Source organism: Geotrypetes seraphini, chromosome 13 (genome assembly GCF_902459505.1).
Source record: "Geotrypetes seraphini chromosome 13, aGeoSer1.1, whole genome shotgun sequence".
Taxonomy (NCBI): Eukaryota; Metazoa; Chordata; class Amphibia; order Gymnophiona; family Dermophiidae; genus Geotrypetes; species Geotrypetes seraphini.
This window is the reverse complement of record NC_047096.1, coordinates 54196061-54208330: the sequence shown is the minus strand read 5'-3', so window position 1 is coordinate 54208330 and position 12270 is coordinate 54196061. Positions and strand designations below refer to the sequence as shown.

At 41.2% G+C, this 12270-nt stretch overlaps 1 protein-coding gene across 4 annotated transcripts in view; it reads right to left on the bottom strand.

The window, feature by feature from the left end:
* DDX25 (DEAD-box helicase 25) overlaps positions 1–12270 on the bottom strand; it is a 158103-nt gene that overhangs the window by 69480 nt on the left and 76353 nt on the right. For all 4 annotated transcript variants that reach the window (XM_033919190.1, XM_033919191.1, XM_033919192.1 and 1 more), the window contains one exon: positions 5416–5530. In XM_033919190.1, the coding sequence (XP_033775081.1) occupies positions 5416–5530 (115 nt within the window). The remainder of the gene's footprint in view (positions 1–5415; positions 5531–12270) is intronic.

The window sequence follows — 12270 nt, the reverse complement described above, 5'->3', positions numbered from 1 at the left end:
GTGGATTTACTGCGGAGACCACAGTTTACCACGGTAAACGGTCCCCGTGTCATTCTCTAGCCAAACTATTCAAAGGCGAACAGCAGATTAACCAGGTTAAATTACAATTAGATGTTGTTAAAGAAAGAATGGCTATTCAAAGGCATGAACAGCAGATTAACCAGGTTAAATTACAATTAGATGTTGTTAAAGAAAGAATGGCTATTCAAAGGCATGAACAGCAGATTAACCAGGTTAAATTACAATTAGATGTTGTTAAAGAAAGAATGGCTATTCAAAGGCATGAACAGCAGATTAACCAGGTTAAATTACAATTAGATGTTGTTAAAGAAAGAATGGCTATTCAAAGGCATGAACAGCAGATTAACCAGGTTAAATTACAATTAGATGTTGTTAAAGAAAGAATGGCTATTCAAAGGCATGAACAGCAGATTAACCAGGTTAAATTACAATTAGATGTTGTTAAAGAAAGAATGGCTATTCAAAACAAATTAGAGTATATGGAAAATTTTCAAAGGAAAAATAACTTGCTAATGTTGAATTTTCCCAGATCCCCAGTAATTTCAGCTGTCCAGATGGTTCATAGAGGTTTTGTTGATACCAAATGAAAACTTGCCTCCTAAAGAGCATAATATCTCAATATTAAAACTAAACTTGGAAGTTCTATTCAAACAGGTAATACTGAAAAATCAGTGGACTTAATTTTTTGGGAAAATTCTCTGGAAATAATTGTGGAAAGTAACCGACACTAAATATGTCACAATGGACTAAGTCCTCTATATTGTAAAGACAAACGTATAATCAGGACCTAATTCTTAGAATTTTTTTCAGGCATATAAATGATCAATTTATGGGTTTATTAATACGTATTTGTCTTGATATATCACAAGTGTTGCAGAAAAGGAGGAAGGACTTCTTGGCCTATAGACCTAGAGTCCTCGCTTTAGGTGCCACTTTTATTTTGAAATTTCCAGCAAAATGTTGTGCTACTTTTGGTGAGAAAATTTTTCTTTTTTCTTTTAACCCAAACAAGATTTTATTGTGGCAAAAGAAGGTGGTGGAGTCACAATTGGAGCTACAGCTACTCCAACAGAGTAAAGCGAATTGGCTGCCAGATATTTGCTTCTCTGCCGTTCCCATCAGTGATTTTTTTTTCCTGTTACTATTACTGTTTGTTGGCCTCCTATTGATTGCAGGCTAAATAATTGTAATTTTCTTCTTTAAGTGGTGGATGGATTTTTTTTTAAATTTTCTCCCTCTATGAACGAGATGTATATTTCTGAATCTGTATTCAAGTGTTTGATTATGCTTGTTTGTATTGAAAAATTTATAAAATAAAGGTGATCCCAAGCAGGGACTGATGGGCGTACCTGAGGATGGATCAGCTGAACCACCCACAAAAAACAAACCACATCTGGGTGAGTAACCAACTGCTTCCCTTGCAGTACCCCCCAGAAAGCCACCAAGACCACTACCTGCATCCACAGACAACCAAATGAGGCCCTTTCTCCAGACCATCCTGCAAAAACTCCAGGATTTATTAGCAACAATGCATGAAGAAGATCCACGGAATGAGTGCCACACCAGCCATTAAACAAATGTCAAATTTACACATAGGCTCGAGAAGTAGAAATCCTCCTTGAACCCAAAAGAGTAGAAACCACCCTTTCAGAGTAGCATTTCTTGGTAAGAGCCACGCTGTAAGACATAAGGGACTCGGATAGAACAACTGAATGGGTCCCTGGGTTAAGAGGGATTATGAGCAAGATGGAGGGGGGCTTTGCGACTAGAAGGTGAAAAAGATCTCTGCACCATGGATACAGAGGCCAATCCGGAGCCAACAGAAACATGATGAGAGATGCAAAGAAGCACTCTGCCTATTAGAAGCTGAACCAGAGCATCCCAAGGATTCTGCCTGAAAATCCTCGCGACTGAAAAATTGTGGCATTTTGGCACTGAACCAAGTGGCCATAAGATCCATTATCAGGTGACCCCATGATCATACAATCAAGTCAAAAGCGTCTGTCCCCAGGATCCACTCACCCAGGTCCAATTGAGATAATCATAGTAACCTAGTAAATGATGGCAGATAAAGACCTAACAGTCCATTCAGTCTGCCCATTAGTTATACCCATTAAAAATACATGATTAAATTAACTTGTCTCACCGGAGGCAGATATTGATGAGTATCTTGCTCAGGTGGATCTCCCTGGTCTCTCTGGCAAGGAGGGGTTTATTTAAGGTAGGCAAACATATGGCAATATTAGATGAGCGCTCTACGTCGTCTATTCGGCTAAGGCACATAAGATACCTGCCTTGATTTTGGGGGTAGACGCAGAAAAGGCCTTCGATCAGGTCTCGTGGCCTTTTCTTTTCCGGACGTTATCCACCTTGGGCATTGCAGGTCAGTTTTTGACCTGAACAAAGGTGTTGTATGCGAAACCCTTAGCGGCGTTAAAGATTAATAGGGAGTATTGTGCAGATTTTGAGTTGGCAAGAGGTATGCGGCAGGGGTGTGCTCTCTCGCCGCTGCTCTTTGCTTTGGCAATGGAGACATTTGCTCAAGCTGTTCGCAAGGGGAAGCATATCAGGGGGATTCCTATGGGTGGTATTGAGCAAAAAATTATCCTCTTCGTAGACAATGTTTTGCTATTGCTGGGGTGTCTGGGCGAGTCCCTGCCTGAGGTGGCGTCCACGTTACAGCAGTATGGTAGAGTATCTGGTTTTCAAGTCAATATGTCTAAGTCGGAAACAATTGCAGAAGTTCCCTTTTCAGTGGACTACGCATTTTATCCGGTATCTTGGCAACAATCTTATGGCTGATTTGCATTCTCTTTAAATTGCGAACAATCCACCTCTCCTTCAGCAATTTCGAAAGGACTTGGATAGATGGGAGCAAGTTCCTATATCTTGGCTTAGTAGGGTGCATGTTCTTAAGATGATGGTTTTTACCAAAGTTCTTATATCTATTTTTGGCCTTGCCGCTTCTTCTACCCAAGTCTTTTTACAACGTTTTACAACGTAAAGCCTTCTCATTTGTATGGCGAAGGAGACCCCTGTGGGTTTGGCGAGACATGCTTTTCTAGCTGCGAGATAGGGGAGGGATGGTGGTTCCTCAATATTACTTAGCAACTCAGCTCCAATTTGTGGTTGCCTGGCAGACGGACTACCACAAGTCTTGGGTGCAAATAGGAGGCATGGTTTATGGGGGATATTTCCTTCCATCATATTCCATGGTTTACCTCAAGTAGGATGAGGGAGGTGGCATCTCATGTTAATCCTATTTTGGGAGTCATGCGCCGCTTGTGGTCCTCTTTTCGGGACCATTTATTTTGTGGCAGGGTTTATTTTGGCCAAACCCCTGTAGTTCTAGCAGAAGGATTCACCCCTGGACACAACAATTCCAGATACAGGGTATGGGCCACGGGACGGTTAGCTCATTGGGTCAATTTTTGGTGGAGGGTAAGCTGGTTCCTGTTTATCACCTGAAGGAGGAATATGGCCTTACTGCAGGGGAAGTTTTTCAAAATCAAGTTCCCTTTAGAAGCAGCTCAGCCACTCGTGGTGCCTTCTTTGCTACCTCTTCAAAGTGCAAAACAGACACCAGCTGGTCAATGAGCTCCTGCAGCTCATCCCTGTAGAAAATACGGATGACCGAAGAATCCTCTCCCACTGGCAACGCTGCCATCAACTATCAGATCCCCTGCCTCTCCCTGAAGGAATGGAACATCCCCAGCAAACTGATTCTCCTCAGAGACCAAAATCCTCATCTACCCAATTCTCCTCCCAGAACTGGCATTGAGGAGGCGAGGGAACACAGGCCACCAGGGAGGTAGAGAGGCCTGAGGATGCACCAGAACCCATCCTATTCCAACCTGGGAGGAATGTCTGCTGAAAGCATAAAGAAGGCCCAGTACATGGTTAAAACGAAATTGGGGGAGGGGGGAGGGAGAAGAACAAAGGAGATATGTCTGTCGTGTCCAGAAGAGACAGCTTGCTCAAGCAGGGGAGGGAGATCAGAGACTGAAGCTTTGGCGGCTAAAGATAAAATGGTGGTGTTTCCCATCAAAGACAGAACAGCTGCCACTACAGGATTCCCCGACACCATGGTAGTCAGGGAATCTCCACAGCCCTATGCTACCTGAAGGGGAATATTCCATGCCCAACACTCTGGTAGTAAGGGAATTCCCCTTAGTCTGAGGATTCTCCCACTGAAGCCAAAAAGGAGACCTGCCAATCAGTGGCTGCCAAACAGTATTTACAAATGCCGGCTGCATCAACTTTACGCCAACAGCCGGCTGAGCACCTCTTTACATAGTGTTTGCTCATCAAAGCAGCAAAATTTAAAAAGAAAACCGTGAAGCTGAAATGGCACTCCTAAGATCCCAAAACAGTAAGGGAAACCCCTGCAGAGCCATTAAGAGCTTGTCTGCTCTGTGTGTCTCTTTCTTTTCTCTCCCTGTTAGGTCTAGATTCACTAACCTTACCGATCGTGTCCTGACCAGTTTGCGACCCTGACTCAATTCACTAACCTTTCTCCTCATCCCAATCCGATCCACACATGAAAATGGGGGGAATGGCATGCAAAAGTAGAAAGGCAGAGATTCATTAAACAATTTCAGGAACACCAACTAAGCTGGCTGATCAAAAAAGAAGCGACTGCTGAAGACCAGTCACTCACGTCCTTTCTGGCTCTCCTGCTCTTTGCTGCCCTTCCCTGCAGGGCGAGCCTGTGGTTTTAACCCACGGGTTTAAAGCAGGGCTGCACTACAGTGTGTTCTGTTCCAGACTAGAAAAGAACACACCGTACTGCAGCCCCGCTTTAAACCCATGGGTTAAAACCACATGCTAGCGACAATAAAGCTTTTTTAAAAAAATAAACAACGAAAACTGAGACCTCCCCACCATACTCTCCCTCCAGCTCCTCCATCTTCTTGGTTTGTCATTGGTCAAGAGCAAGACAAGTCAGGCAAATGGCGAACTCCGATTGGAGTGTGCTGTCAGTCCTTTTATGAGAGCGAGAGGGAAGTCATCCAGCAAACCTTAAGCTAAGAAGGTAAGTTAATTCTCACTTTCCACCAACAAATTATTAAACTCAACTTAAAACAAACCCAGACAAGGACTACACAGACTTACAACCTTCAGCTGCTGAAGACTAAGAGTCTGATTTTATATTATTGTCAGAATTCAATTGTTCTCAGTCTCTACCTACTGGCAGAGGGTGTAAGCCCATCCATCTGTACTGGTCTGGAGGAATGCTGAAGAAAGAACCATTTCCTCAAAAATTAAAATTATAAGAGCACAAAATTTGAGTTAATAAAATAAACAAAATCATTAACTGCCAATTGACTTGACTAAAAACATTTGCTAGCTCTGCTTCTTGCTCACACCAAAAGAATCAAGCAACAAACATACGTCTATTTCCTCGGACAGCATATGCTACTTTAATATTGCTGCAAAATTGTCCCATCTGTTCAACAACTTGGCCGGTCTGCAAAGACAACTCATATGTTGGAGACAGACAGATGCACTGTTGGGACAATAAACACATCTATGTTAGGCTGAGTTTTGAAGAGAAAGAAAAAAAACTGAAATACTTTAAAATTTATTTATTAAAAATTTATATACCACATACAACTATGCGGTTTCCATATCACATACATAAAATCTTGTTTCCCTGTGATTACCACATATAACATAGACATGTCTAAACAACATCATTAATCATCCCTGTTATAAAGATGGATAGAGCACAAATTCAATCCATTCAAAAATACAATCAAGCTTGAAATCATACACTGCTGTCAAAAGAATTCTAAAAGGTGATTATCAACTGAAATATACCTTAGCATAAGAAGGCCTTGGCAAATAATTGAGTTTTCAGCATTTTCTTAAAGTTCATCCTCCCTACACAAAACTGCAGGATATCAGGCAAGGCATTCCACAGTTCTACGCCAGCTACAGATATTATTGATGCTCTGACCCTTGCATGATGCATAGTCGACATTCTACCGTCCAAACCTAGGGCTCCTTTTACAAAGCTGACCAGCGGTTTTGGTGTACGCTTAGCACGCGCTGCATTGCCACGCACGCTAAATACTAACACCAGTATTGAGCTGGCGTTATTTCTTGGCGCGTAGCACAGGGTTAGCATGCGCAGCAATGCAGCAAGCGCTAAAAACACCAGGGTGCCTTAGTAAAAGGAGCCCTTAATTTTATCTCATTTACATCTTTAAGCTCTCTTCACGGTTTATAGATCTCAAAAATTAAACCCCATCCCAAATATAAACTATAAACATAAAATATAAAAATTAAACCCCTCTCTTCACGGTTTATAGATCTCAAAAATTAAACCCCATCCCAAATATAAACTATAAACATAAAATATAAAAATTAAACCCCTCTCTTCACGGTTTATAGATCTCAAAAATTAAACCCCATCCCAAATATAAACTATAAACATAAAATATAAAAATTAAACCCCACCCAAAAACAAACTACGTATCTACAGGGATGAAAATGTTTATGACCACTGGGATGTCATTATGGAATAAGTTGTCTGGTCAAACAAGGTTATGTGCAGAATATTTCACTTGTAAATAATTGTTTAAGACAAAGTTATTTGTTGGCGCTTACTTCTAATATGACATGATAATTTCTTTAAAGTTGTCTTATTCCCCTAATTTAAAGCAGATGAGTAATGTAAATGGCACTCTCTGTCAATAGCTATAGGTGTGGTGATCTTGGATTGTTATGTTTTAGTGCAGGGGTGCCAACATTTTTTTGGCTTGCAAGCGACTTTTAAAATGATCTAACAATAAAATAAAATAAAAAACCACAAAGCACACTGTATGCAGAGAAAATGTTAATTATAATTTATATTCAGGTTTTTTTTTTAAAGAGGTAAAAGAAGATGACTTCAAAATATGCAATGTCACCTCAGTAACAACTATACAAAAATAGACTAATATACCCCCTCCCCTTTTACTAAACTGCGATAGCGGTTTTTAGAGCAGTGACCTGCGCTGAATGCCCCGCGCTGCTCCTGACACTCAGGCTCCCTGCACTAAAAAATGCTATTGCAGTTTAGTAAAAGGGTGCCATAGTGCAAAATATAGACAGCAGATATAAATTCTCAAAACAAAGACACATTTTGATCACCAAATTGAAAATAAAATCATTTTTCCTACCTTTATTGTCTGGTGATTTCATGAGTCTCTGGTTGCATTTCTTTCTGACTGTGCATCCAATATTTCTTCCCTTCTTTCTGCCTCCAGCGTGCTTCCTCTCCTCCAGACCTCATTCCATTCCCCAAACAACATCTCTCTCTATCCCTCCATGAATCCAACTTTTTCTTCCTCTCTTCTTGCCCCCTCCCCTTTCTTTCTTTTCTGTCTTTCTTTCTCTCTCCCTGCATCAACCCGCCTCCACCATTGCCAAATGCCCCCAGCAAACACTTCCTCCTGTTTGCTCGTACTCTTATTCCCAAATTATGTATTTTTCTCTCAATTCCCTTCCCCAATTACAGCGCATGCTCCCTCTCTGAGTTCCTGTCACCCTCACAGCCTATTTATTCTCCACTGCCACAGTTCCAGCTCCACTCCAAGTTTCTGTCTCCATCAGTCTGCCACTTTTCCCTTTAGAACAGCGGTCTCAAACTCGCGGCCCACGGGCCACATGTGGCCCTCCAGGTGCTATTTTGCAGCCCGCAGTCATAGTAACATAGTAGATGACGGCAGATAAAGACCTGAATGGTCCATCCAGTCTGCCCAACCTGATTCAATTTAAATTTTTTTTTATTTTTTATTTTTTCTTCTTAGCTATTTCTGGGCAAGAATCCAAAGCTTTACTCGGTACTGTGCTTGGGTTCCAACTGCCGAAATCTCTGTTAAGACATACTCCAGCCCATCTACACCCTCCCAGCCACTGAAGCCCTCCCCTGCCCATCTACCACCAAACGGCCATACACAGACACAAACCGTGCAAGTCTGCCCAGTAACTGGCCTAGTTCAATATTTAATAAGTTAATCTTTTCCAGAGAAAGGAAAATGTCTGGACACGATGATCAACTGCTCCCTTGCTGCAGTTGATTGATCCGGTCAAAGCTGCAGCCGGCAGCGGCTCCTCGCACCATCCACACCAGCATTTCTCTTCCCCCTTTCCTTCCTTGTGGAGCAGCAGCGTGTCTGGCCGGCTCCCTTGATCGTTCCGTTCAAAGCTGCAGGTGGCGGCTCCTCGCACTATCCACTCCTGCATTGGAAGCCTCTCTGATGTCACAACATCAGAGAGGCTTCTGACACAGGTGCGGATCTCGCAAGAAACTGCCACCCGCGGCTTTGAACAGAACGATCGACTGAACAAGGGAGCCGGCCAGACACACTGCTGCTCCACAAGGAAGGGAAGGGGAGGGGAAAGAGAAATGCTTCTGCTGCATAGGAAAGGAGGACCCTAGGGAAATGCTGCTGCTGCTGCTACACAGGGAGAGGGAGGGAAGGGGGAAGAGAAATGCCTCTGCTGTACAGGAAAGGGGGGAAGGGAAATGCTGCTGCTGCTGCACAGGGAAAGGGAGGGAAACGCTGCTTCTGTTGCTGCTGCACCCAACTGGGGAAAGAGAGGGAAGGAAGGAGAAGGAAGACAAGGGAGAGGAGAGGAAAAAGAGATGCCAAGTTCATGGGAGGGAGGGAAGGAAAGGAGATACCAGACCATGGAGGGGGAGGGAGAGATGCCAGGGCATGGGGGGAGGGAAGGAGACAGATGCCAGACCAGGGGAAAGGAAGGAAGGAGGGAGGGAGAGAAAGGAAGGAAAGAGATGTCAGACCATGGAAATAGGACGGAAGAAGAGAGAGATAGGAAGGTAAGACATGGAAACGTAGATTTTGAAAAGAAAGCAGAAAAATTGAATATTAAGTTAATGCCAAAGATGGATGCAAGGCAGAAAGTGAAGACGGAGAGAAAAACAAAGGCCAAGAAGGCCCTGGAAAATAAAGTCACCAGCCAACAAATGTAGAGAAAATGATTTTATTTTCAATATAGTGATTGAAATGTGTCAGTTTTGAGAAAGAAAAGATATTAAACTTTAAATGTGAGGGCTGCAGAAAAAATAGAGTACTTGGAGGGCCGCAGAAAAAATAGTTAATGTCTTATTTAAGAAATGACAATTTTGCATAAGGTAAAACTCTTTATAGTTTATATATCTTTCCTTTTAACTGTTAAAGGAAAGTTTTATAAACTATAAAGAGTTTTACCTCATGCAAAATTGTCATTTCTTGAATAAGACATTAACTATTTTTTCTGTAGCCCTCTAAGTACCTACAAATCCAAAATGTGGCCCCACAAAGGGTTTGAGTTTGAGACCACTGATCTAATGGAACATAGTCCAGATCCATCTGGTCAGACCACTACACCTACACTTTCAACATCAACTGGACCAAAAACAACAAAAAAACTATACCAAAACTCAATAAAGTAACATACACCTCACGCAAATACATCGAACCCTCCATATTCTGGTCTAAATTAGATGAAACTATTCTAGAAAACAACCCCGAGGACTTCATCTTACATTGGGAAAGACTTTGCTCCAACACCCTTGATGATTTAGCCCCACTGCAAACCAAATCTAGACCCAGCAGGAGATCAGATAAATGGTTCGACTCCGAACTGCTACAACTCAAAAGACAAAGTAGACGACTAGAGAGAAAATGGAGAAAATCAAATTCGGATCATACAAAATCCGCCTGGAAAAAAAATCAACAAACAATACAAATCACAATTAAAGGACAAAAGAAAAGCACACTACACCAACCTAATAGGCACTGAAACCCAAGACACCGAAAAAACTATTCCAAATTCTAAAAACCCTAACCGACACCAAACCCTACCTAACCACTAACAATACTACCCCCCCCCCTCAGCCACTCTATTAGCAGAACACTTCCAAAATAAAATTACCAATGCAAGAGCTACCCTCAATGACACCTCTACCCATCCTAACGAATTCACAATTCTCCCCATAGATAGAGATTCTACTGCAGCAGATAGAATATGGTCTCAATTCCCCAACATACAATGGCCTGAATTCAACAAATACTACAAAAAATACAGCCATGCATCCTGTGACCTCAACAACTGTCCACCATATCTCCTAAAAACATCCAGCACAAAATTCTGCGCTCTTCTTCTAAACTGGATACAAATCTCGCTAATAAACGGCCACTACCCTAGCAACCTCAGCAAAATCATCATCACCCCGATCCTCAAAGACCCCAAAGGACCGATAGACCAAACAGCCAACTAAAGACCCATTGCCTCTATTCCACTCTACGTCAAAATAATAGAAGGACTAGTTGCCAAATTCCTCTCCAATTACCTAGAAAACCATAACATACTCCATCCCACACAATCCGGCTTCAGAAACAACTTCAGCACGGAAACACTACTAGGATCTCTCTTACACAGCCAGACAACATCTCAGCACATAAAAAAAAATGATGCTCATACAACTAGACCTTACCACTGCATTTGACTTGGTGGACCATAACATTCTACTACAAATCCTGGATACAATAGGTATCACAGATAAAGTATATACATGGTTTGAAGGATTCCTTAAATCAAGAACCTATAGAGTAAAATCAGACAAACAAAAATCTGAACCTTGGTCAAACCCCTGCGGAGTTCCCCAAGGATCCCCTCTATCCCCGACTCTCTTCAATCTCTATACAGCCTCCCTCAGCTCTCACCTGGACAAACAAGGCATAAACTCCTACAGCTATGCCAATGACATTACCATTCTCATACCCTTCAATCAACCTGAACTCTCCATGACTAACACAATATACCAAACACTAAAATCAATAGCAACCTGGATGAAAGAACACAAACTGAAATTGAACCCAGATAAAACGAAATTCATCCTCCTAGAAAACAACAAAATACTAACCATAACCAACATTGAAATCAACGCAATCCATCCTCCTAGAAAACAACAAAATACCAACCATAACCAACATTGAAATCAACGCAATCAACTACCCCATACAAACCACCCTAAAACTGCTAGGAATAACTATCGACAGATGCTGCACCATGCAACCGCAAATCAATAAAACAATACAAAAGTCATTCTTAGTCATGAGAAACTTAAGACAAGTTCGGAAATTCTTCGAGAAAACACAATTCCAGCTCATAGTTCAGTCCTTAATACTAGGCCTACTTGACTACTGTAATATCCTCTACCTCCCATGCCCTATAACCATAACAAAACAACTACAAACTATCCAAAACACAGCACTAAGACTCATCTACTCATTAAAGAAACATGATCACATTATAGAAGCATATCTCCAATCGCACTGGCTTCTGATCCCAGCAAGAATACAATTTAAATTCTACTGCCTACTATTTAAGACTTTATACGGAGACAGTCCAAACTACCTGAATAACTGCCTCATCCACAACACCGCAACCAGACATAGGAAAACTCACATCCCATTCTCATGCCCCCCAATTAAGGAGGTCAAACGGAAAAAAACTATATGATGGCCTCCTGGCCACTCAAGCAGCCAAACTAGACAACCAAATCGCCAATCTACTGACGGCATCCCTCGACTACAAGACTTTTAGAAAAGAAATAAAGACCATACTCTTCAAGAAAACTCTGAAAAAAGAAATAATATCGCAAGTCTCAAACTCCACCTCTCACTAAAGCCAATTACCCCAAACAAATAACCTTACCCATTTCTTACTCTTTTTGAAAATGACCAATTTTTTTTTTTTTTTTTTTGTAAGTTCTTGTTGTAATACATCTTGGATAATTCTTTTGTAATCCTCCTTGAACTTCAAGGTAATGGCGGAATAGAAATCCCTAATGTAATGTAATATAATTCCAATTTGGTAACATACCACAGGCAAAATCATCATTTTCACTGTTTGAACTCTCCCCCACCAAGATAAATGTAACGGATTCCATTGCTCACACATTTCTGTAACCTTTAACAATAAAGATTTCATTTATTTTAATGTTTCTTCATTTATTTTTATGTTTCTTCCAGTATGTTTTTATGTTATTTCTTCATTTATTTTTATGTTTCTTCCAGTCTCTTATAAATCCATATTCCTAAATATTTTATACCTTCTTCTTTCCAAAGAAAAGGGAACTGATCAAACAATCCTCTTTGAGAATGTATATTAAGCGGAAGGATTTCTGATTTATTCCAATTTATTTTATATCTAAGAAAATTTTCAAAATCTTTCAATCAAGTCCAATAA